Source organism: Elephas maximus, chromosome 6 (genome assembly GCF_024166365.1).
Source record: "Elephas maximus indicus isolate mEleMax1 chromosome 6, mEleMax1 primary haplotype, whole genome shotgun sequence".
NCBI classification, from domain to species: Eukaryota; Metazoa; Chordata; class Mammalia; order Proboscidea; family Elephantidae; genus Elephas; species Elephas maximus.
The window spans coordinates 20,254,983-20,281,210 of record NC_064824.1 but is presented as its reverse complement, the minus strand read 5'-3'; the positions used below and the strand labels follow the sequence as shown (position 1 = coordinate 20,281,210).

Here is a 26,228-nt window from a genome sequence, read left to right as displayed (position 1 = left end):
AAACCCTTTTCTTTTTGCCAATTTGGTGAATGAAAATGGTCCCCTGTTGATTTCATCTGAATTTCCTTGAATAACAGGGTGTGCATCTTTTCACATGTGGATAAGCCGTATATGCTCCTTTTCTATAAAATTTCCCTTTGTCAAATGTGTCCCTTGTTTGGTTGCATCCTTGTCCTTTTCTCATTGATTTGTAAGTTTTTTTTTATATATATTCTGAACACCTATCCTTTGCCTACTTTATGAGCGCAAGCAGTTTTCCCAATCTTTACGTCTTTCAATCTTTGCTTATGATTTTTTTAATCTAGCTTTTTCATATTGTCAAATTTAGCAAATTATGTCATTTGCATTTTGTGTTTTAATAAGGCCTTCTCTACCATGTCTCATAAGCATAGTCCCTATATTCTTCTAAAAGGTTCATCATTTTGTTTTTCATGTTCAGTTATTTAATCCATCTCAAATTTTAGTAAGTGATATGAAGTCGAGCCCTTAACCATTTTTTTAATGCCTAGCTGAATCTACTAAAAGAATCAAGACTGAAACTGAAACAGGCTGCTCAGCCATATTGAACACCCCGATCGACACCCCTTCCCCCCTCTCTTCGTCTTGCTAACCACAAGCTTGTTTTGAGCAGGAAGTCGCAGCAGGTAGTGGCTCCGTCCACTGACTAGCCCTAGTTACACCTTGAATCATGCACAGATTGAGATCACATCCTTCAACTGACCCCCCCCCCCAACCCCCAAATATAGGCATGGGAGGGCTAAAGGCAGAAAATTCCAGGTACTAAACGCAAATCCCTGACGCCATTGGAAACAAAAAGCTCCCCAGCCCCCTTAGCGAACACGTGGCCTTAAGGTCACTAGACCCCGCGCTCCTTGTATGTGCAAACAATAAACTTGCCGCTTTCTGATTCCGTTGCAATCAGTGTCCGACTTATTTCAATCCGCTAATAAGACAGGACAAGAACTCGAGTGGCGGTCGGTTACAGCTGGTTCCTACAAGGCAGAAGTCATATATCCCCCCACTCACCAGCTTCACCATTTCTCACACCAGCCACCTCATGGCACTCTCTCTACTAGGTTCAACAGTTCGTTGTAATAATCCACAAAACTCACAGAAACCCTGTATGTGCTATAACAACTTTAAAAACAAAGAAAGATTAAAAAACACGGAACAGTAAGTGAAGAAATGCAAAAGGCGAAGTTCAGGAGGGGTCCCAGCACGGAGGGAGCCTCAATGTCTCAAAGGGGACCCGGTTATGTCTCAAAGGAGACTCGTTCATCTTTGCGGGAAACCAATGTTATTCTCACCCATCAGGAAACTTTTCAACCAGGAAATGCTCTCATCAGGTCCTATACAGCTCTCTCTGCTGGCTGAGCTGTCAATCACTTCTTCCCAACAGGCTCTGTTGTCAGGTGTCCCCTGCTTGGGGCAGCACTTGGGGCCAACACGCCCCCTGCTGGTACAGCTCTTCATCTCTGCTCTGCTCTGCTCCACTCTCCAGGCCTGCTGTCTCTGCCACTTCCGGCACCATCACTGCCACCGCCCCCAACTCTAACTGTATTACAGTTCGTTTTCCCGAGTCTGGTCCAGGGGCCTCTGTGTCCTAATCGATGCACCACCTTCTCAGCTCTCAGCCAAGAAGCCCCCAAAAACCTCTGCGTTTTGTCTGCTGCCACTCCTCTGCCGAGCCTGCCAACTTCTCCTGGCCACTGCCATTTCTCCCAGTCACTGCAGACTGCTCTGCTTTCTACTGGGTCCAGCTCTTTACCCGGGTCCAGCTTCCTTGCTGGGTCTGGAAGAAGTCCTCAGCGCAGACAGAACCTCTGTGTCCCAAAGGATGCACCTACCCCTGCAGCTCTGTTATCCAGGAGGCCCCAAGCCTCTGTTTCCCAGCTCTTTTTACGGGGCTTTGTCAACTTCTGTTCTGACCTCCCTAGCCTGGACTGAGCACAACCAATCCTCCTAGCTGGATTAGGGGCCAACCAATCCTCCTAGCTGGATTAGGGGCCAACCAATCCTCCTAGCTGGATTGGAGCCCAACCGATTCTTGATCACCCAGGAAATGTCAATCAGTTCAGGCCTTGTCAATTACTGGGCCTGGCAGACAAAAGTAACAAACCATCAAGTTGTTTACAGTTTACCTAGGAAATGTCAATCAACTTGGGCAATCCCCTCCCAAGTTGTTTCTTTCCACAAACCCACAGCAAAAAAGGCCACATAAGTGAAGCCATTTCATCACACTAGCAAATAGCTCTTCTTTTTTCCACTGATTACAGATACTATCTTTATCATATAATATTTCCATATACACAAATCAGCTTCTATATTCTAGTCAGCTGATATTTCTATTTCTTTATCAATGCCAAACTGTTTTGATTACTACAGTTTTAAAATATAGTTTCATATCTAGTTACCAATACCCAGCCCCCCCCCCCCCCGCCTTTCTGTTTTCCCAAATTGATCTTGGCTCTTCTTGTACACTTACTTTTCCAAATGAGTTTTTAAAATGTTTGTCAAGTTCCATGATAAAACCTTTGGGATTTTTATTGAGATTGTACTAAATTACAGATTTGGTATTGTTATGGGTTGAATTGTATCCCTCCAAAATATGCTGTAAATCCTAACCCTTATACCTGTAGTTGTAATCCCATTTGGGAGTGGGTTTTCTTTGTTAGGTTAATGAGGCAATATTAGCGTAGGGTGTGTTTTAAGTCAATCTCTTCTGAGCTATAAAAGAGCAGATGAAGCAAGCAGACTTGAGGGACGATAGATGCCACGCGACATGGGATCTCCAAGGAACCAAAAAACGAAAGCTGAAAAGGGACAAGGACCTTCCCCCAGAGCCAACAGAGAGAGGCAGCCTCCCCTAGAAACCAGTGCTCTGAATTTGGATTTCCAGCCTCTAAACTGTAAGAAAAGTAATTTGTTTGTTAAAGCCACCCACTTGTATTATTTTCTGTTCTAGCACCACTAGATAACTAAGACAGGTACACATCAAGGTCTCTGCAGCAATCAATCTGCCATCTGTGAGAATGGAGTGGTGCTCCTCTTCCTTTAGTGGGGTCTTTTACGTTAACAATTAAAGATTTCTATACGCATTTCATTTTAGGTTCATTTTCAAACACTCCTGAAATCTCTTATCAGTTCTAATAACTTTTCAGTTGGTTCTTCTGAAATATTATTATCTATAAATGAACATTTTATCTCTTCCTTTCCAATACTTCCAATATTTGTTCTCGTTCCTTTTATTATTGTATTGGTTACAGTAATTGGTTACAGTAAGACCCGCAGAACAATACTGAACGGTACCGGTAACAGTGATCATCCTTGTCCTGTTCATATCTAACAGGCTTGTCCCTCTTACATCATAACATTTTTATTTTTTATTTTTACATCTCAGTAAATAGCTTGTAACTTCTATAATAAGGAAAATACACATACACCAAATGAGGGATTATATATATATACATATTTTTGCATTGTTAAATAGAAAATGTACAGGTAAAAGTATACTTAATTTTGCATGAAAAAGAAAAACTTATTATTTAAAAACTAAAAGTCTACGAAAGGAACAAAGGAAATATGTTTTAACCTGTTCTTCTGTTTACCGAATTCCTTATTTGGGTTAATGCTGTCACCATCAATCTAGTCACTGAAGCAAGAATCCCTGAAGTCTCCGCTCCTCCACACGCAGTCATTCACCGTGTCCCAAAGATTCCGCCAGGCAATCTGCCTCATGCCTCTACTGGGGGGCCAGGGGCTGGAACAGGCCAGATCAGGATTTTAACACAGATTTGGCTCCAATCCCTGTTGCATGCTACTGCATTGCCTGGGGTAAACTTACCTCTCTGAGCCCAAATTTCCTCATCTATAAAATAGACATGGTATTAGCAAGTCTGAGGAGTTGTGGTAAAAATTAAATGAAATAATAAATGTAAAGACCCTAATCAAACACTTACCATCTAATGCATGAACAAACGTTAATACTATCTCAAGAATATCTATTTTCTCCTTCCCCTCTGCCATGGCCTTAGGTCAGGCCTTCCAGTCTTACCTCGTATACAGCCACTGTCTTCTAGTCTTTCTGCCATCTGGCCACTGCTACCACAGCTCACTTTCTAAGACATAAATTTGCCCATGCAATGCACTGGCTTCCAACTACCTCCTAGGTAAGAGTTCTAATTTTTTAGCAGCACTTCTAAGGCCCTTTATAATCTAGCTCAACCTACCTTTCCTGTCTCATCTTCCTCCACTTTATTCCATGGACTTTATATTCATATTCCAGTACACTGAAATTCATACTCTTGCCAGAAAATCCTAAGCTTTTCACAGTGCTCTTCTTTGGCACATGCTACTCCCTCTTCCTGAAAGCCTTTCCCTTCTTCTCTTCTAAGCACAAACTCCCGTTCAACCTTTAAAATACAGCTCAGTTGGCACTTCTTTAAAGTGCCACCACCGCAGTTTTTACTGTTATGATATTAAAATTACTTGCTTATGTATCTTGCCCCACTCACCGAGGCAAAAACCGTGTCTTATTTTATTCTTTATTACCTTTATTATTCTTTATATACCTTTATTTTTACTATTAGCACATTCGTGCATTCAGTACTTTGTTTAATGAATAAAATAGAATTTGTTTTAAAGAAGGTTCTATTACATCTTTCAACAAAGTAAAGCACCTTCTGATCATTTCAATCAGACTTTCAAGGTTGTCTTTTTTAAAAAGTAGATTTTCTTAAGTGAGACACTACCACACTGAAACCACCTGCCCTACTGACACCTGAGAGGGCTCACAGAGCAATTCTAGAGCTGACCAACCTCTCTGCGAGTTCTGATTAGGTCCATGGCGGCTGAGAGGCCCTTTTGAAACTACTGCTCTCTCGGTTTCCTGCACAGGAGTCAGCCATTCTCAGGAACCCAAGGTATTGTATTGTCTCGAAAGAACACATCTTCCAGCACTGGGACTTGCTCTCAGTCAACAATTTTCTCTGAGAAGTACACACATCCTGCTACCTCCTCTTTCCAAGTAAATGAGTTTGGTTCAATTATAGTTTGCTCCTGAAGTCAGGAAACACAGTTCAGAGAAAAACAGTGCAGCAAGGTGACTTGTATAGGCTGAGATACTAAAAAGAAAGAAGTAACCATCTTACATCATGAAAACCTGGCTAACAGACACAATTCAGTTTGATGTACGGTGGTGTGTATCACACATTCCCGACCCAGAAGACAGTACAGCTGTCACAGACTCTCCCAGTCTCTGGTACTGACGACATTAACAGCTGCTCTGATCAGTAACTACAGAGGAACACATGAAATAAACAGATGATTTAAGCTTATGATCTTTTTAAAGAATCCAACATGCAAGTCACCAAAAAATCTCTAATTTTAGAAAACAAATTATGACAAAAGTACTAATAGTCCATTATGATTTCTGAATAACTATTTTTCACTTCTTTCCTCCTAAATGAATATATTATTTTACAACAAGAAAAGAAGGCAACATGAGCCCTGCAGAGAGAAAAATCACCACAGACTGTCACTCCAACAGCAGAGCTGGGGATTCATTTTTAAGATTTATTTGTCAGTTTAAAAAAACTCACTAGTGGAACAAGGAGCTTACTATAGGTACGCAAAAAGGAGGCCAGGCGAGGTCTTCACCAGGATGAAATGGGATTAGCTTTGTAGTTCTTGTAATCTTCTTCACAGAAGAAGGCAATTTCAGTTTCATGGGCTGGGAAAAACAAAGAAAAAAAATTAATGTAAACCTAAATTTTAAACAAGTATGGGATTATTACAATGATTCAATACTTTAGAATAGCTTTAGATACCTGAAGTGAGAAGGATGAGTTATTTGTCTACACAATACATTTTACCAAATCAAGTAAGAAGTTTAAGCTGCAGTTGTAAGAATTTTTTTTATTGTGCTTTAAGTGAAAGTTTACAAATCAAGTCGGTCTGTCATACAAAAACTTATACACACCTTGCTGTATAACCCTAGCTGCTCTCCCCCTAATGAGTAAGCACACTCCTCCTCTCCATCCTGTATTCCTGTGTCCATTCAGCCAGCTCCTGGCCCCCTCTGCCCTCTCATCTCCCCTCCAGACAGGAGCTGCCCACATAGTCTCATGTGTCTCCTTGACCCAAGAAGCTCACTCCTCACCAGTATCATTTTCTATCTTATACTCCAGTCCAATCCCTGTCTGAAGAGGTGGCATAGCTGTAAGACTTTAAAACTCAAGTCATTAAAAACAAAAAAAATTCTAAGACATGAAAACAAGAGCTACCACAAGATGCTGGTTTTTAGGCAATCAGAAAATTGCCCATCTATCGTCTCCTTTACAGTCAGTCCCAGAAAACAACAAATCTTGATTTTTTTTTTTTTTCAAATTTGCTACTGAGTTACTAAAGAAGAGGGGAAAAAACTCTTTTTTTTTTTTCTGAAATTAGCCTGTAGGTATAATAATTTATGACTTAGAGGATCAGTAGAATATTTTACAGATCACTTTACATTCTCCCTCATGACCCATCAAAATATGTGTCTGGAGAAGTTAATTTTTTGCCCTGCTTGTGATTAATTCATGAGGCTTCAACAATATGCAAAGTGAAAGACACAAATTGGCTTCTATCACAATACCTTCAAACACCTCTAATTATTCACAGGGGATATAGCACAGCTAAAGGACCCACAAGGGTTCAGAGCAGTCACAATTCTTTCAACCGAGCAGGTCAAGGACTTCGTCTTCTGAAGCAGTAAGTCAGCCACATTAGTAATTCAGGCAGGAGACAAATCTGATGGAGAGCCTTCCGATTATTAAACATGCAGCTCTTTAAGGTGTGTGCCAACAACTTCCACGTTCGTTTTTAAATTAAACCAGAAGTTAATACAGTCTGCTTGGCTTTTACAGAAAGATCAAAAGGCCTTCAGAGTCTCGACATAAAAACAGATAAGATTATTTGTAATGAATACTGAGCACTCAATTAACATACACTGTACTCAAAAAAAAAAAAGTTTTTTTTTAGTACTCCGGAAACAGACAAGCAGAAGTCTTCATGCCGAATAAACGGGACAAAAATAAACAGTGCGGAGGGTCACCACTGTCCTCCTCTACACCTCTCATCTCCTCACTAGAACTTACTGCAAGAAGAATGAAATAAAGGAGCTGAGCACATCCTTTCATTAAAAATCTTTTTGCTGTTTTTAAGAATATCAAATGTAATGTTCCTCCATCATAAGTTACTCATGTTCCCTGCAGAATATACTGAAATATCCTATACTGAGATACCGAATATACTGAAATAGTCTACACTGAAATACCGAATATACTGAAATATTCTACACCGAAATACCGAATAAACTGAAATGTTCTACACTGAAATACCGAATATACTGAAATATCCTACACTGAAATACCGAAAATACTGAAATAGTCTACACTGAAATACCGAATATACTGAAATAGTCTACACTGAAATACCGAATAAACTGAAATAGTCTACACTGAAATACCGAATAAACTGAAATAGTCTACACTGAAATACCGAATATACTGAAATATCCTACACTGAAATACCGAACATACTGAAATATCCTACACTGAAATACCGAAAATACTGAAATAGTCTACACTGAAATACCAAATATACTGAAATAGTCTACACTGAAATACCGAATATACTGAAATATCCTACACTGAAATACCGAATATACTGAAATAGTCTACACTGAAATACCGAATATACTGAAATAGTCTACACTGAAATACCGAATATACTGAAATATCCTACACTGAAATACCGAAAATACTGAAATAGTCTACACTGAAATACCGAACATACTGAAATAGCCTACACTGAAATACTGAACATACTGAAATAGTCTACACTGAAATACCGAATATACTGAAATAGTCTACACTGAAATACCGAATATACTGAAATAGTCTACACTGAAATACCGAATATACTGAAATATCCTACACTGAAATACCGAACATACTGAAATAGTCTACACTGAAATACCGAACATACTGAAATAGTCTACACTGAAATACCGAATAAACTGAAATAGTCTACACTGAAATACCGAATATACTGAAATAGTCTACACTGAAATACCGAAAATACTGAAATAGTCTACACTGAAATACCGAATATACTGAAATATTCTACACTGAAATACCGAATATACTGAAATATTCTACACTGAAATACCGAATATACTGAAATATCCTACACTGAAATACCGAAAATACTGAAATAGTCTACACTGAAATACCGAACATACTGAAATAGTCTACACTGAAATACCGAACATACTGAAATAGTCTACACTGAAATACCGAATATACTGAAATAGTCTACACTGAAATACCAAATATACTGAAATAGTCTAAACTGAAATACCGAATATACTGAAATAGTCTACACTGAAATACCGAATAAACTGAAATAGTCTACACTGAAATACCGAATATACTGAAATATCCTACACTGAAATACCGAACATACTGAAATAGTCTACACTGAAATACCGAACATACTGAAATAGTCTACACTGAAATACCGAATAAACTGAAATAGTCTACACTGAAATACCGAATAAACTGAAATAGTCTACACTGAAATACCGAATATACTGAAATAGTCTACACTGAAATACTGAATATACTGAAATATCCTACACTGAAATACCGAATATACTGAAATATCCTACACTGAAATACCGAATATACTGAAATATCCTACACTGAAATACCGAACATACTGAAATAGTCTACACTGAAATACGGAACATACTGAAATAGTCTACACTGAAATACCGAATAAACTGAAATAGTCTACACTGAAATACCAAATATACTGAAATATCCTACACTGAAATACCGAATATACTGAAATATCCTACACTGAAATACCGAATATACTGAAATAGTCTACACTGAAATACCGAATAAACTGAAATAGTCTACACTGAAATACCGAATATACTGAAATATCCTACACTGAAATACCGAATATACTGAAATATCCTACACTGAAATACCGAACATACTGAAATAGTCTACACTGAAATACCGAACATACTGAAATAGTCTACACTGAAATACCGAATATACTGAAATATCCTACACTGAAATACCGAATATACTGAAATATCCTACACTGAAATACCGAATATACTGAAATATCCTACACTGAAATACCGAATATACTGAAATATCCTACACTGAAATACCGAATATACTGAAATAGTCTACACTGAAATACCGAACATACTGAAATAGTCTACACTGAAATACCGAACATACTGAAATAGTCTACACTGAAATACCGAATAAACTGAAATAGTCTACACTGAAATACCGAATATACTGAAATATCCTACACTGAAATACCGAATATACTGAAATATCCTACACTGAAATACCGAATATACTGAAATAGTCTACACTGAAATACCGAACATACTGAAATAGTCTACACTGAAATACCGAACATACTGAAATAGTCTACACTGAAATACCGAATATACTGAAATATCCTACACTGAAATACCGAACATACTGAAATATCCTACACTGAAATACCGAACATACTGAAATAGTCTACACTGAAATACCGAACATACTGAAATAGTCTACACTGAAATACCGAATATACTGAAATATCCTACACTGAAATACCGAATATACTGAAATATCCTACACTGAAATACCGAATATACTGAAATATCCTACACTGAAATACCGAATATACTGAAATAGTCTACACTGAAATACGGAACATACTGAAATAGTCTACACTGAAATACCGAACATACTGAAATAGTCTACACTGAAATACCGAATAAACTGAAATAGTCTACACTGAAATACCGAACATACTGAAATAGTCTACACTGAAATACGGAACATACTGAAATAGTCTACACTGAAATACCGAACATACAGAAATAGTCTACACTGAAATACCGAATAAACTGAAATAGTCTACACTGAAATACCGAATATACTGAAATATCCTACACTGAAATACCGAATATACTGAAATATCCTACACTGAAATACCGAATATACTGAAATAGTCTACACTGAAATACCGAATACACTGAAATAGTCTACACTGAAATACCGAATACACTGAAATAGTCTACACTGAAATACCGAATACACTGAAATAGTCTACACTGAAATACCGAATACACTGAAATAGTCTACACTGAAATACCGAATACACTGAAATAGTCTACACTGAAATACCGAATACACTGAAATAGTCTACACTGAAATACCGAATACACTGAAATAGTCTACACTGAAATACCGAATACACTGAAATAGTCTACACTGAAATACCGAATACACTGAAATAGTCTACACTGAAATACCGAATACACTGAAATAGTCTACACTGAAATACCGAATACACTGAAATAGTCTACACTGAAATACCGAATACACTGAAATAGTCTACACTGAAATACCGAATACACTGAAATAGTCTACACTGAAATACCGAATACACTGAAATAGTCTACACTGAAATACCGAATACACTGAAATAGTCTACACTGAAATACCGAATACACTGAAATAGTCTACACTGAAATACCGAATACACTGAAATAGTCTACACTGAAATACCGAATACACTGAAATAGTCTACACTGAAATACCGAATACACTGAAATAGTCTACACTGAAATACCGAATACACTGAAATAGTCTACACTGAAATACCGAATACACTGAAATAGTCTACACTGAAATACCGAATACACTGAAATAGTCTACACTGAAATACCGAATACACTGAAATAGTCTACACTGAAATACCGAATATACTGAAATATCCTACACTGAAATACCGAACATACTGAAATATCCTACACTGAAATACCGAACATACTGAAATAGTCTACACTGAAATACCGAACATACTGAAATAGTCTACACTGAAATACCGAATATACTGAAATAGTCTACACTGAAATACCAAATATACTGAAATAGTCTACACTGAAATACCGAATATACTGAAATAGTCTACACTGAAATACCAAATAAACTGAAATAGTCTACACTGAAATACCAAATATACTGAAATATCCTACACTGAAATACCGAACATACTGAAATATCCTACACTGAAATACCGAACATACTGAAATAGTCTACACTGAAATACCGAACATACTGAAATAGTCTACACTGAAATACCGAATAAACTGAAATAGTCTACACTGAAATACCGAATATACTGAAATATCCTACACTGAAATACCGAATATACTGAAATATCCTACACTGAAATACCGAACATACTGAAATATCCTACACTGAAATACCGAACATACTGAAATAGTCTACACTGAAATACGGAACATACTGAAATAGTCTACACTGAAATACCGAACATACTGAAATAGCCTACACTGAAATACCGAACATACTGAAATAGTCTACACTGAAATACCGAATATACTGAAATAGTCTACACTGAAATACCGAATATACTGAAATAGTCTACACTGAAATACCGAATATACTGAAATAGTCTACACTGAAATACCGAATACACTGAAATAGTCTACACTGAAATACCGAATACACTGAAATAGTCTACACTGAAATACCGAATACACTGAAATAGTCTACACTGAAATACCGAATACACTGAAATAGTCTACACTGAAATACCGAATACACTGAAATAGTCTACACTGAAATACCGAATACACTGAAATAGTCTACACTGAAATACCGAATACACTGAAATAGTCTACACTGAAATACCGAATACACTGAAATAGTCTACACTGAAATACCGAATACACTGAAATAGTCTACACTGAAATACCGAATACACTGAAATAGTCTACACTGAAATACCGAATACACTGAAATAGTCTACACTGAAATACCGAATATACTGAAATATCCTACACTGAAATACCGAATATACTGAAATAGTCTACACTGAAATACCGAATATATTGAAGTAGTCTACACTGAAATACCGAATATACTGAAATAGTCTACACTGAAATACCGAATATACTGAAATAGTCTACACTGAAATACGGAATATACTGAAATATCCTACACTGAAATACCGAACATACTGAAATAGTCTACACTGAAATACCGAATATACTGAAATAGTCTACACTGAAATACCGAACATACTGAAATAGTCTACACTGAAATACCGAATATACTGAAATAGTCTACACTGAAATACCGAATATACTGAAATAGTCTACACTGAAATACCGAATATACTGAAGTAGTCTACACTGAAATACCGAATATACTCAAGTAGTCTACGCTGAAATACCGAATATACTGAAATAGTCTGCACTGAAATACCGAATACACTGAAATAGTCTGCACTGAAATACCGAATACACTGAAATAGTCTACACTGAAATACCGAATATACTGAAATAGTCTGCACTGAAATACCGAATACACTGAAATAGTCTACACTGAAATACCGAATACACTGAAATATCCTACACTGAAATACCGAATACACTGAAATAGTCTACACTGAAATACCGAATACACTGAAATAGTCTACACTGAAATACCGAATACACTGAAATAGTCTACACTGAAATACCGAATACACTGAAATATCCTACACTGAAATACCGAATACACTGAAATAGTCTGCACTGAAATACCGAATACACTGAAATAGTCTACACTGAAATACCGAATACACTGAAATATCCTACACTGAAATACCGAATACACTGAAATAGTCTACACTGAAATACCGAATACACTGAAATAGTCTACACTGAAATACCGAATATACTGAAATAGTCTGCACTGAAATACCGAATACACTGAAATAGTCTACACTGAAATACCGAATACACTGAAATATCCTACACTGAAATACCGAATACACTGAAATAGTCTACACTGAAATACCGAATACACTGAAATAGTCTGCACTGAAATACCGAATACACTGAAATAGTCTACACTGAAATACCGAATACACTGAAATATCCTACACTGAAATACCGAATACACTGAAATAGTCTACACTGAAATACCGAATACACTGAAATAGTCTACACTGAAATACCGAATACACTGAAATAGTCTACACTGAAATACCGAATATACTGAAATAGTCTACACTGAAATACCGAATATACTGAAATAGTCTACACTGAAATACCGAATATACTGAAGTAGTCTACACTGAAATACCGAATATACTCAAGTAGTCTACGCTGAAATACCGAATATACTGAAATAGTCTACGCTGAAATACGGAATATACTGAAATAGTCTACGCTGAAATACGGAATATACTGAAATATCCTACGCTGAAATACCGAACATACTGAAATAGTCTACACTGAAATACCGAACATACTGAAATAGTCTACACTGAAATACCGAACATACTGAAATAGTCTACACTGAAATACCGAACATACTGAAATAGTCTACACTGAAATACCGAATATACTGAAATAGTCTACACTGAAATACCGAATATACTGAAATAGTCTACACTGAAATACCGAATATACTGAAATATCCTACACTGAAATACCGAATATACTGAAATAGTCTACACTGAAATACCGAACATACTGAAATAGTCTACACTGAAATACGGAATACACTGAAATAGTCTACACTGAAATACCGAATACACTGAAATAGTCTACACTGAAATACCGAATATACTGAAATAGTCTACACTGAAATACCGAATATACTGAAATAGTCTACACTGAAATACTGAACATACTGAAATGCAGGAAAGGACGAATCAACCAGAGTCTCACATTCTCATTCCAGTCTTACAACATCTTGAAGACTAAATAAGGGGAGATGAAAATTAGACGGCAAACTCTTGTCACAAAGTGTCTGTGAGGGAGACACGGCAGAGAGAAACTGGAATCAATGAGGAGGTGCTGGAAACAGATGGACCCTGGGCAAAGCATGAAATTAATGTACAGTTAAATTTTACAAGATCGCACTTAAAGACTAAGAGGCTCCACGCTTGGAATCAGTAAAATGCTTAAAGGAGGGGATTCAAAAAATGCAATATTTAATGACATTGGAGATCTTTTTTTTATAAAGAGCTCCAGAGATTTTCTTTTTGAAGGAGAGCATGCCCAGAGCGGGGTGCTCTATAATTGGCAAGTGATTCTAATCATCCTTCTAATGGAAGATGAGCAGAAGCACCCCTGCTCTTAATAACCACAAGCAAGGGTTTTTCTGGGAGGTTTTATTTACATACAGAACTTTACATAGTGCGTTGCCCACACAGCACTTGGCTTCGCATATGCTAACTGTAATTACAATTTTCACTCACCGCAGTTGACATTTACTTGTGCCCCTTTTGAGAAACTAATAGGTAGCTCAGCTCTCAATACGGTAATAATAGGTCAGAACAAGCTGATGTAAAGAAAGGGCTGACAAGGCATTTTGTTTGGACACACCGGTTCTCTGGGGTCTAATTACCTTATAGACCAATCCATTATTCATATAAAGTATTTATGCCATCTCTCATAATACAGGCTCAAAATGACATAATCTAGGGTAAAGACTTTCTCTTCAGACAACTGCATTTTTTTTTTCAGACAAACTGGACTGCCAAATAAGTTAAATGGAAATACTTCAGGCTGATCACTTTTTTTTTTTCACCCTTAGCAAACTGGAGAACACACAAATGAAAAATCACTCTGAACATTCAAATGTAAAATATAAAATGGATTTTAAATTTTAATAACGTGCTCCTCAATGAGAAATAGAATATAATGTTTAAGAGAATCTATAAAACTCTTTGGAAAATGTTTAACATCATGAGTTCATGTACTTAATACCGCAAATTTATTTGCCAATTTAAGTGAAAGCCAATTACAGAAGATTTTTAAGACCTCTACATCATCACCCTTTCCACCATTATTCCGTAAATGCTTGCTTTCCAAATTCATTTTCAAATGACTCCTTTAAAAATGGCTCCGGAAGAACCCCCAGGAAGCCTCCCGTGTGCCGTCCCCCCGATTTTAAATTAAATGTGCTGCAGGCGGCGTGCACTCAGGTGCAGAGTGCCTTGGCACTGGAATCGGAAGTGACTGTGTAATCTAAAATTCAATAAACACAGGGCCAGTTCACCCCCTGTCTTACTATCAAATGAAATCAAGTCAGAATTCTCCCAATACATTTGTAAATCATTCTCATACTGACTTTCAAGTTTAATGGAATGAACACAAGCTAAGACATTGAAATTTTGGATATAAAATTAGTAAATGTATAACGCTTCCAAACAGGACACACACACACACACATCTTTAACAGAAAAATAATAATAATGACTTTAAAAGAATAAAATATAAGAAAAACCAATTTTAAGTGTAAAAGCGCACTAGAAATTCAACGCGAGGCATTTAAACCTCTCAGCGAACTTATCTTGACGAACTCGCCTGTCGACAAGTGTTGACTGTGTCCTTTCGAGTCCCTGGCCTCACGTTAGGCTGCACAGCAAGTGCTGTCTTCAGCACAGACTGAGGCATGTACACTGACTGTGGTACAGATAACTCATGATACCATATAATGCATATATTATACGCATATTTTTTATGCAAATACCTATCATTTTATATACATATATATGAATGGAGAGATGTGGTTTATGTGGCAATTTAAGACCAAAAAGGCAAAGTGTCAACTCTCTCCTGTTCCAGAAATATATCCTATCCTATCCTTCCAAGTTTCACAAAATCCTAATCTACAAATCATTCAAAACTGCTCACAGCGAGGAGGTCAGCAATTCAGTAAAAAAGTCCAAATTCCTATGCTTTTGATTTCACACTTGCTTCAGATATCTGTTTTAGATCATCTGGCAGGGATTTCAAAGCACAGTCTGAAGAAAACTAATAGCCAAATCTGACCTTTGATAGACTGAAGACATGCCAGTAACTTCCACAACAGTGAGACGGAGGTAGGAGGGGAAGAACAATCTATGGGGCTTCATTCCGACCCCTTGTTCTGGAATCCTCAAATTCCCCAGGCCCACACCTACTTTACTGAGTCCCTGGCTATACCACTGTTAATGTTACGATGTTAACGTGACCATCAGCATCTTCACGTCCTGTCAGATGTGTAAAACAGGTATGCCCTGAGATATTACTGCCCAAAAAGGCATGGGAAAGGGACCCAAACCTTAAAGAAACACAAATCGAACATGATCGTGAGAAAGAAGTGGGAGCCAGAGGATCCTACAATATCAACTCGATGTACAAAATAACCAAAAGGTGCCAGGCACACAAAAGGGGTTGTGATTATGGCCAGATGATGGGAGTGACACTCAGAATGAAAACACACCACAGGGGGCTTGGGAATTATTACAAGATCTGGCTTGATGTGAACTACTCGCTCAGATAATCATTTAAGGTTTGGCCTACTGTTTCTTGTTTTAAAACCGTTCCAATAAAACGCAACTGGCTTTAGAAGGGTCACCTGCCACATTTATTTCCCAAACTGCAAAGGATTCAAAAGATAATACTTCATAAAATGAAACAAAATAATATAGATAAAATGTCACTTAATAAAATAAAACCCTACATTACAAGCAAATTTATTTAGGGTAAATTAGTCCATAAAACTACAATTGTTAATAACCAAAAATCTCAATGTAAAAATCTTTAAACTTTACATAACAATTCTAGATAAAGCCCTCTTCTTCCTTCCACAAAGTAAGTCTTTTTGACTTACTTGTTTTAGCACAAAATCCACAAGCAAAAAACTTTCACTGGCGTCAGGTACAGAATATGCAGTTGGGACCCGCAGTGCAGATAAAAGGCCATCCTATGAACTGGAGACTTTCTCCGTGAGAAAAGAAAGCTTCAAAGAAGTTTTTCCCCCTAATTTCCTCCCTCCCAGTCTTTCTTTTCCTCTCATGGCTCCTGCGGAAAAGTCACAATGATAAATTCATCACACTGGCATTATTCCCATGGCAACTGGCTGTGATATCAGCGTGACAGCTCTACGCAAGATCAAACGGTAAAAAGGGGCAGAGCGCTGACTTAGAGTTTCTCTCTTAAACCTCTTAAAAACCTAACCCGACACACACCTAGGGAGGAGAAATTCCCTAGGAAAATCACACTTCCTACTACTCCACTCTCGTTTAGGTTTTTTTTTGTTGCTCCCAGGGACCATCATCTTCCCATGTGTAACTGCTGGCTTTTCTCTGGAGCACAGCAACCCTGGTCTAGGCAAGGAGGAGGCAGCCTTCGGGAAGGAAATGGTTCCTTCAGGGAGCGAGGTTGCCCTTGACCAGGGTTGCTGAGCTCAGCAGGGCAGGAGGGCAGCTGGGAGTTCTCACGTTGTCCTGAAACCACTGGAGAACTTGGGAAAAGGAGCTGATTCTGAGCAAAGACACAGGGCCTTAAAATAAGAATCACAAAAATAGGGATTTGATTCTCATCTTGATAGGTGGTTGATTACATAAGTAAGTCCTGAAACTAACGACAATTAAGCCAACAACTCAATGTTTTAAAATATTCAAAACATTTGCCAATTCTCTTCTCAAAACAGGGTTTCCAAATAATAAAATAGCCAATGTTTTTTAAGGGCCTTTTGCATGCGGAGTTCCATAACTTTCAAACACATTAGTTTAAAAAAAAAAATTTTTTTTTTTTACATTAGTTTACTCAACTCTTATTGACAACCTTCTGAGAAAGCTTTAATTATTCACACGTCAACCGAAAACAAAATAGAAGTTCAAGGAGGCTGCGTGGCTTACAGAAGTTCACACACCAAGTAAAATGCAGAGCCCTTGTTCAAACCAATTTCCCCATCTTTAAGGGTTTATTCTTTTTTAAAATTAGTTCCCTAATGTATAGTTTATATATATAAACTAGAAACTTTAAAAAATTACAGTAAGAACAATTAGAAAGCACAGATAAGAAGGGAAAATATCAACTACTGGCAAAGCCACCAGCCAGAGAAACCATTTCTATAATTTTGGTAAATGATCTTTCTTCCACATACACATACAAACATGTAAATATATACATTTTTAAATAATAATGATATCATACAATATATTCTATTTCCATTCAGTGATTTACAAATGCGGGAGGTAAGAGTTAAACCCACCACACCTTTGAAGGCATATCACAAAATCTCAGGGGAGTCATAATTTGGGGACATATACTCCATTGGCTTAGGAACAGAAATGACAGAAAGTTAAACTTAAGAAAGTCTTATTGGTCAAATTAACCAACAGAAAGTTAGAGGTAATATACCTTCCCAACAGAGGTACAGGAGTATCCATTTCCCCATACCTTGACCCTTCCTAGATATCGCCATATTTTTTCATGTCTGCTGTTCTTACAGTTACCTTGCCCAAGGTCAACAGGTAGGTAAGTGGCAGAGTTGGGTTTTGAACCCATGCATTCTGGCTCCAAACTCTAATCCTTAATCACTATACATACTACATAAAATAGTATCTATTTTAATGTGTGTTTTCTCTCATTCCTAATAAATTTGGACTTTTTTTTATATGTTAACTATTTCTTCTATCAATAGACTTTCTTGTTCATCTTTTTCATATTAATTACAGGAGCTTTTTATAAAATAAGGCTAATAACTTTTTACTTGTACACTGGAAATATTTTTTCATAGTTTGCTGCTTCCCCTTAGACTGTTTGCATTTTTTAATTTTCATGTGTTCAAATCTGTTATTTCTCTCCTTTCATGGTTTCTGCCTTTGAGGTCATGCTTAAAAAGCTCTTTCCATTCCCAAGATTATAAAATTATGGAGCTACATTTTCTTTTTCTTTATTTCTTACATTAGAGCATTTAATCTACCTACAATTTATTTTGGAAAAGAGACTGAGATAAGGATTTAACTTTTTTTCCCCAAATGGTTTGGCAATGGGCTCAATATCATTTGCTGACTAATTCTTTTTTTCTCCACTTATCTGAGAAGTCAAGTTTATCGTATCCTGAAATTTAACTTTTTCTTTTGGATTTCCTAGTCTGTTTCATGAATGCACTGGTTAATTCCTGCATCAAAACCAGTCTGTTATTTTTATTATAACTTTATTATGTGCTTTGACAACAAGTAGGGTTATGTTCTAGGTGCCACATGCCTCAAACACAGGTGCCACCTACTATAATAATATAAGATCATTTAAAGAAATTAATGCCAAATTAATTGTTTTTCAAATAAAAGAATCAATCCTATGGGTTCATAATATGGGAAGAGTCTAATTCTAACAAATAGCGTAGACTAAAACACAGACAACAAGTCTAAGGTTTCATAACATGTTATTTAAGTACCTGTTAAGTTGTAAGACACGTCAGGAATTCCCTCTGGTCACATGTGCCATTCAGAAGTGAACCCCTGATATGTGACTAAAATAACTCAATATAACACCTGTCAAGAAGGTCTGAGATTGCCTGACGTAAACCCCGCTTAGAGTGTTCACGAGCCAAAGCACAGAAACCATGAAGAAGTAGGCGTGATTTCCGAGGTTTCACCATATTCACTGACCACAAAGTGTGTCAGCAAAAAACCTTCAACTGCTCAGACCTCTCAAAAATCTTCACTCCTTCTATTGACAAAAAAAGCCTTAGGTGTACACGTAAGTAGAACCAGAGTGACATCTAATGGTCACAAAGCATGTCACACAGCACTTCTTTCTAAGAGAACGGTCAGCATAGTCCAGGTTGAAAGGCTAAACTGAGTCTTCAGCCAAACGCACTAGGCTCTTCCTTTAAATTCACCAATTTGGTCAGCCCTGAATGACTACAAGAAACCACCCTGAATGTCATACAAACAACATCTCCTTTCATTTGTCCACATTACTTCCATAACATCCATTTCTCTCAAACCACCAGTTCAAACAATGCTGATAAGTAGAAACGGTACTAATAACCTGTCAATCACTTAAAATAAGCCTCGGCAGAATTCTGAGCATGCCTTCTGAAAAGAACTGTTCGCATTCTGAACATCTGAAGAGCAGGTACCTGTGGCCCTCAGTCAAACGATCCGAATGTACACTATTTTCCTCCTTCTCTGAGTAATTACCAGGTATTAGAAAGAGCACCCAGGGTAGCATTTACTTTGTGGTGAGCTATGCAAACAAAACTGGTAGCCGGGAGAATGCGCGCCCCTCTAGCAATGTAAAGGCACCCTCTCTCACCAATTCCAGCAGCTTTCATAGTGCTGTCTTCTTTTAACAGGAGTCTGTCATCATCTTCCAAACCCAACACAAGTTCGTTTGTCTAAAAAGAAACAAAAATAGCATTTTATCAGTACTTACACGTGTTTCATATTTGGTATGAAACATAACGATGATTACTTGGGTCACACCAATCATCCAATTCCCATCCTACTGCCATTACTGTAACAGGAGAAGTCAACAGATACATATTGAGTCTCTACTGAGTCCACACGCTGAACGCACTGGGGAGACTGCTATAGCACGGTCTTTGGAGTTAGGTCTGGGCTCAAACTCAGGCTCCACCAAACAACCAGCTGTGTGTTCTCAACAAACCAGATAGTTTCTCTAAGACTCAGCTTCCTGGTGGCGCAATGTTTATGGACACGGCTACTAACCAAAGGGCCAGAAGTTCGAACCCATCAGCCACTCCAAGGAAGAGAAGACCTGGAGATCTGCTACCATAAAGATTACAGCCTAGGAAACCCTATGGTCCTACTCTGTCATATAGGGTCACTATAAGTTGAAATCAACTTGATGGCACACAACAACAAAAAGGGGAAATAATATATCTTGCTCATTGCCTTCCTTACCTCACTCCCTTGTGGTAAGGATGAAAGGAGATGACACATACAAAACCCTCAGCACAGTGTCTCCCACACAACGAGTGCTCCTTATGTTAGCTGTTTGGAGTTGTTGGGTAGTGCAACTGGTTTATGCGCTCGGCTGCTAAGTAAAAGGTTAGAGGTGTAAGCCCACTCTGAGGGGCTCTGGGAGAAAGGCCTGGCAATCTACTACTGAGAAATCAGCCATGGAAACCCCTACGGGGCACAGTTCTACTCTGACACACAGGGGCCGCCATGGGTCAGGGTCAACCTGACGGCAATAGGTTTATGCTGTTGTTTTTGCTGTTGTCACTGTCATCATCTTTGCATCTCATCTTCACAATCGTCTAGGAGGAATCAGAAAGGTCTGAGGTACAGGCCCAAGGTTACAAGACTAGCCAGCGATGGAGCTGGCCAGTCTGACTTCTAAGAGAAGCAAGTTGATTTCAAAAGGCCAAGGGTCCACATATTTAAAAATCTTTCCCAAGTTAATAAACATTTGGTCCCATGTCACTGTAGCTGTAATATTTCTCTATGTGATTTAGGGTGGAGGTGGGTGAGTTTGCTCTCCCATGATATTTACAAATCCAGTAAAACATCACACGGGAGACACTTATGACTTGATGTCTGTGCCTAAGTAGCACAGAGAATTGACCCTTAGCTAGACACACAGCACCATTCGTCAACTAGGGTGCAGCTGGTCAGCACCGTGTTCTATTTATAGAACATGGCTGAGAGTCAACAGAAATGCCTCTCAGCAGCTAAAACAGAAGCCCCAAAAGCCAGGCTCCTCTATTCACAAGCTTCATTTGCTAGAATGCCCAGGGGCTCAAACTACAGAGCACACAGACTTTTAAAAAGCAACTGTATTTTTAAAAATGAATATTTTAGGATAGGAAATAAGTGAGGATGGTGAGACTCTGGCTTGTCTATTTTTGGACACGTCATGAGGAAAGACAATTGCTAGAAAAGGATATCGTGTTTGGTAGAAGATCAGAGACTACAAGGAAAACCCTCAATGAGATGGATTGACACAATAGCCACAATAATGGATTAAAGCATACATTTCAGTTTTTAAAACTTTTTCTGTGGAGAATGTCAAACACACACCGTATACAGAACAGTATAATTGTGATGGTGAATGTTATGTGCCAACTTGGCCAGGTTATGAGTCTCAGTGGTTTGGCCTGTACTCTTCCATAATGTGATCACCTTCCATTTTGTGATCTAAGTAGTCAATCAGTCGAAAGGGGAGCTTCTGTGGAGGTGTGGCCTACCTCCAGCATATAAATGGATGTTCTGCCAAAGCTCGATTTCTCTCTTGACCCTGTACTTTTTTCATCGCCTGACCTCTGGTTCTTGAGACATGCTCTTGTTGTTAGATGCCATTGAGTTGGCTCCAACTCACAGCAACCCTATGAACAACACAACTAAACAGTGCCCAGTCCTGCACCATCCTCACAATTGTTGTTATGCTTGAACCCACTATTGCAGCCAATGTGTCAATCCATTTCCTCTTTTTGGCTGACCCTCTACTCTACCAAGCATGATGTCCTTCTCCAGGGGCTGATCCTTCCTGATAACATGTCCAAAGTATGTGAGACAAAGTCTCCTCATCCTTGCTTTTAAGGAGCACTCTGGTTGTACTACTTCTAAGACAGATTTGTTTGTTCTTTTTTTGGCAGTCCATGGTATATTCAATATTCTTCGCGAATACCGCAATTCAGAGGCATCGGCTCTTCTTTGGTCTTCATTATTCATTGTCTGGCTTTCATGTGCATATGAGGTGACTGAAAACATCACGGCTTGGGTCAGGCACACCTTAGTCTTCAAGGTGACTCTGCTTTTCAACACTTTACAGAGGTCTTTTGCAGCAGATTTGCCCAATGCAATATGTCTTCTGATTTCTTGACTGCTGCTTCCATGGTTGTTGACTGTGGATCTAAGTAAGATGAAATCCTTGATGACATCAATCTTTTCTCTGTTTAACATGATGCTGCTTATGGGTCCAGATGTGAGGATATTTGTTTTCTTTTTGTTGAGGTGTAATCCATACTGAAGGCTGTAATCTTTGATCTTCATCAGTAAGTGCTTAGTTCTCTCCACTTTTAGCAAGGAAGGTTGTGTCATCTGCATATCACAGGTTGTTAATGAGTCTTCCTCCAATCCTGATGCCCTGTTCTTCTTCATATAGTCCAGATTCTTGAGATATTTGTTCAGCATACAGACTGACGAGGTATGGTGAAAGAACACAACCCTGACGCACACCTTTCCTGACTTTAAACCACTCAGTATCCCCTTGTTCTGTTCGAACGTCTGCCTCTTGATCTACGTACAGGTTCCTTACGAGCACAACTAAGTGCTCTGGGACTCCCATTCTTCACAACGTTATCCGTAATTTGTTATGATCCACACAGTCAAATGCCTTTACACAGTCAATAAAACAGAGGTAAACATCTTTCTGGTATTCTCTGCTTTCAGTCAGGATCCAACTGACATCAGCAATGATATCCATGGTTCCACATCCTCTTCTGAATCCGGCCTGAATTTCTAGCAGTTCCCTGTCGATATACTGCTGCAGCCATTTTTGAATGATCTTCAGGAAAATTTTACTTGTGTGTGATATTAATAATATTGTTCGATAATTTCTGCATTCAGTGGAATCACCATTCTTGGGAATAGGCATAAATATGATCTCTTCCATCTGGCTGGCCAGGTAGCTGTCTTCCAAATTTCTTGGCATAGACGAGTGAGCACTTCCAGCACTGCATCCGTTTGTTAAAATATCTCATTTGGTATTCCATCAGCTCCTGGAGCCTTGTTTTTCGCCAATGCCTTCAGTGCAGCTTGGACTTCTTCCTTCAGTACCATCGGTTCCTGATCATATGCTACCTCCTGAAACGGTTGAACATTGACCAATTTTTTTTTTTTACAGTGATTCTGTGTATTCCTTCCATCTTCTTTTGATGCTTCCTGCATAGCTTAATATTTTCCCCATAGAATCCTTCAGTATTGCAACTTGAGGGTTGAACTTTTTTCTTCAGTTCTTTCAGCTTGGAAATGCTAAGTGTGTTCTTCCCATTTCGTTTTCTATCTCCAGGTCTTTGCGCATGTCATTATAATACTGTGTTTTCTCTAGCCACCCTCTGAAATCTTCTGTTTGGCTCTTTTACTTCGCCATTCTTCATTTAGCTTTAGCTGCTCTAAGTTTAAGAGCAAGTTTCAGAGTACATCTTGGGAGGTAAGTCTGCAGAAGTTTCCCGCCTGCCACCTGACTGGCAGGTTTCAGGTTCATCAGCCCCTGAATCCATGTGACCCATGGATTTGGGTCTTGCCAGTCCCCACAATTGCATGAACTATTGCCTCACAACTACATGGGCCATTCCCTCAAAGCCAATCTCTTTCTTTATATTTATATATACGCTTCACTGGTTTTGTTCCTCCTAGAGAACCCAAACTAAGACAATAAGGAGCCCTCCATGTACTCATCAGCCAGCTTCAACAAATTATGAACTCATGTTCCATTTTTTTCATCTCTACCCCCACCCATGGGTTTAATTTTTTTACATTTAAGTCATTAATCTGTTCAGTATTTATTTTGACATAAAGAATAGGCTATGGATTCAACTTAACTGTTTTCTAAATGTCTACCCAACTGTCCCAAGACCAGTTATTGAATCCTCCATTTTTTCCCCACAGTTTTGAAATGCCACATTTATTATACACTAAATGCCCATACAGATTTAGTTCTATTTTTAGACTTTCAATTCTGTGACATTGTTCATGTGACAGCACCACACTGTTTTAATTACTACAGCTTTATGTCTTAATATGTGTTAGAGTTGGTCATTCTCATTTCTATTATTTTTCAGAATTGTCTTGATTATTCTTGGTCATGTATTTTTGCATGTAAATTTTATAATCAGCCTCTTTAGTTCATATACATACACAACTACTGTTAGTATTTTATCAGAGTGGCATTAAATCTGTAAACTAAGGGAGAACTAACAACTTCATTTGTTGTATCTTCCTATCCAAAATGTTCTATGCATTTCCATTTATATCTTTTTTTTTTTTTTGGATCCCTCATACTGTGTTTTACATTTTTAAATTGAGGTATAACTTCACACAATAAAATGCACAGATCTGAAGAGTTCAGTTCCATGAGTTTGGACAACTGAATACCGTCAGTAAGATTTTAAAGTTTTCTTCTTAAAGATCTTCAACATTCCTTATAAAGTTTATTCCAAGGTATGACTTTCATATACTTCTAACATGCATAGTTACCTGGTTTCCAAACTCACAAGATATATACTAGACATTAAAAAATGAATAAATTTTTTGTTTCAAATCTTTTCAAAAGAAGTTATTCTGACTTGCAAATAACCTACCGATTATAATCTATCACCCATGAACTTTCTTGGTGACCACAAGTCATGTTATGGTGATTATCTGCATTGTATTATTGATTCATTCATTCGATAAACATTTAATTCATAGTCCAGAATAAGAGGTGGGTTCTGGTGGGAAGGTATTAAGGCAGCCTTTTTATTGTACAGATGAGAAGAAACTTCTGAAGATTGCTGTTGTTGCCGTCAAGTTGATTCTGACTCATGGCGACCCCATGTGTGCAGAGTGGAACAACTTCATAGGGTTTTCATGGCTGTGATCTTTTGGAAGCAGACTACCAGTCCCATCTTTCGAGGTGCCTCTGGGTGGGTTTCAACTGTTAACCTTTCGGTTAGTAGTCAAGTAATTAACTGTGTGCCACCCAGGGACTACTTTCTGAGGCTAAATGAGGTCAATTAAGAAAGTCTCTAAACCCAGAAAGTTGGGGAAGCGGCTTCTGTGATGAGTTGGTTAAAGATGTAGGGATTATTTGGAAGACTTTCCCTTTGGCTGAAGACCCAAAAAACCTGAAGGGGACTAAAATGACAGCTAAACTGACAAGCTAAGCCAGTGATGCTACAGGCCCTGCACATAGGGAGTAGATGATAAAAGAACAACGATGGATAGGAAATGAGACCCATGTCTGAGAGCTGGCTAAGGCATGGATGAGGACATATGGATGATGTTTTTCTGAAGTTTTAAATTGTATCTGTAAAACATATTATACTGAACCCTTTCCTTATAAAAGTTGGAGACAAAACTTGGAAAATCCCTAGGAGGTGTTATGGATTGAACTGTGTCCCCTTAAAATCGATATTGAAATCCTAACCCCTGTACCTGTAAATGTAATCCTTTTTGGAAATAGGGTTTTTCTTTTTGTTAATAAGGCCATATTGGCATAGGGTGGATCCTAAACCTAATCACTTCTGAGTTATAAAAAGACCAGAATAGGCACAGAGACACACAGCGGAAGGCCAAAATGCCTCCCAGGGTCCCTGACCCAGCCAGTTGAAAAA

At 38.0% G+C, this 26,228-nt stretch overlaps 1 protein-coding gene across 7 annotated transcripts in view; it reads right to left on the bottom strand.

Moving 5' to 3' along the window:
- Positions 1-2,441: 2,441 nt before the first annotated feature.
- C6H2orf76 (chromosome 6 C2orf76 homolog) overlaps positions 2,442-26,228 on the bottom strand; it is a 114,187-nt gene continuing 90,400 nt past the window's right edge. For 6 of the 7 annotated variants that reach the window (XM_049889175.1, XM_049889176.1, XM_049889178.1 and 3 more), the window contains 2 exons: positions 20,201-20,282; positions 2,444-5,731 (listed from right to left, as the gene is read on the bottom strand). In XM_049889175.1, the coding sequence (XP_049745132.1) occupies positions 5,655-5,731; positions 20,201-20,282 (159 nt within the window). In that variant the 3' untranslated portion in view covers positions 2,444-5,654. Of the gene's footprint in view, positions 5,732-20,200; positions 20,283-26,228 lie in introns of all 7 variants that reach the window. The other variant, XM_049889173.1, reaches the window with a different exon arrangement.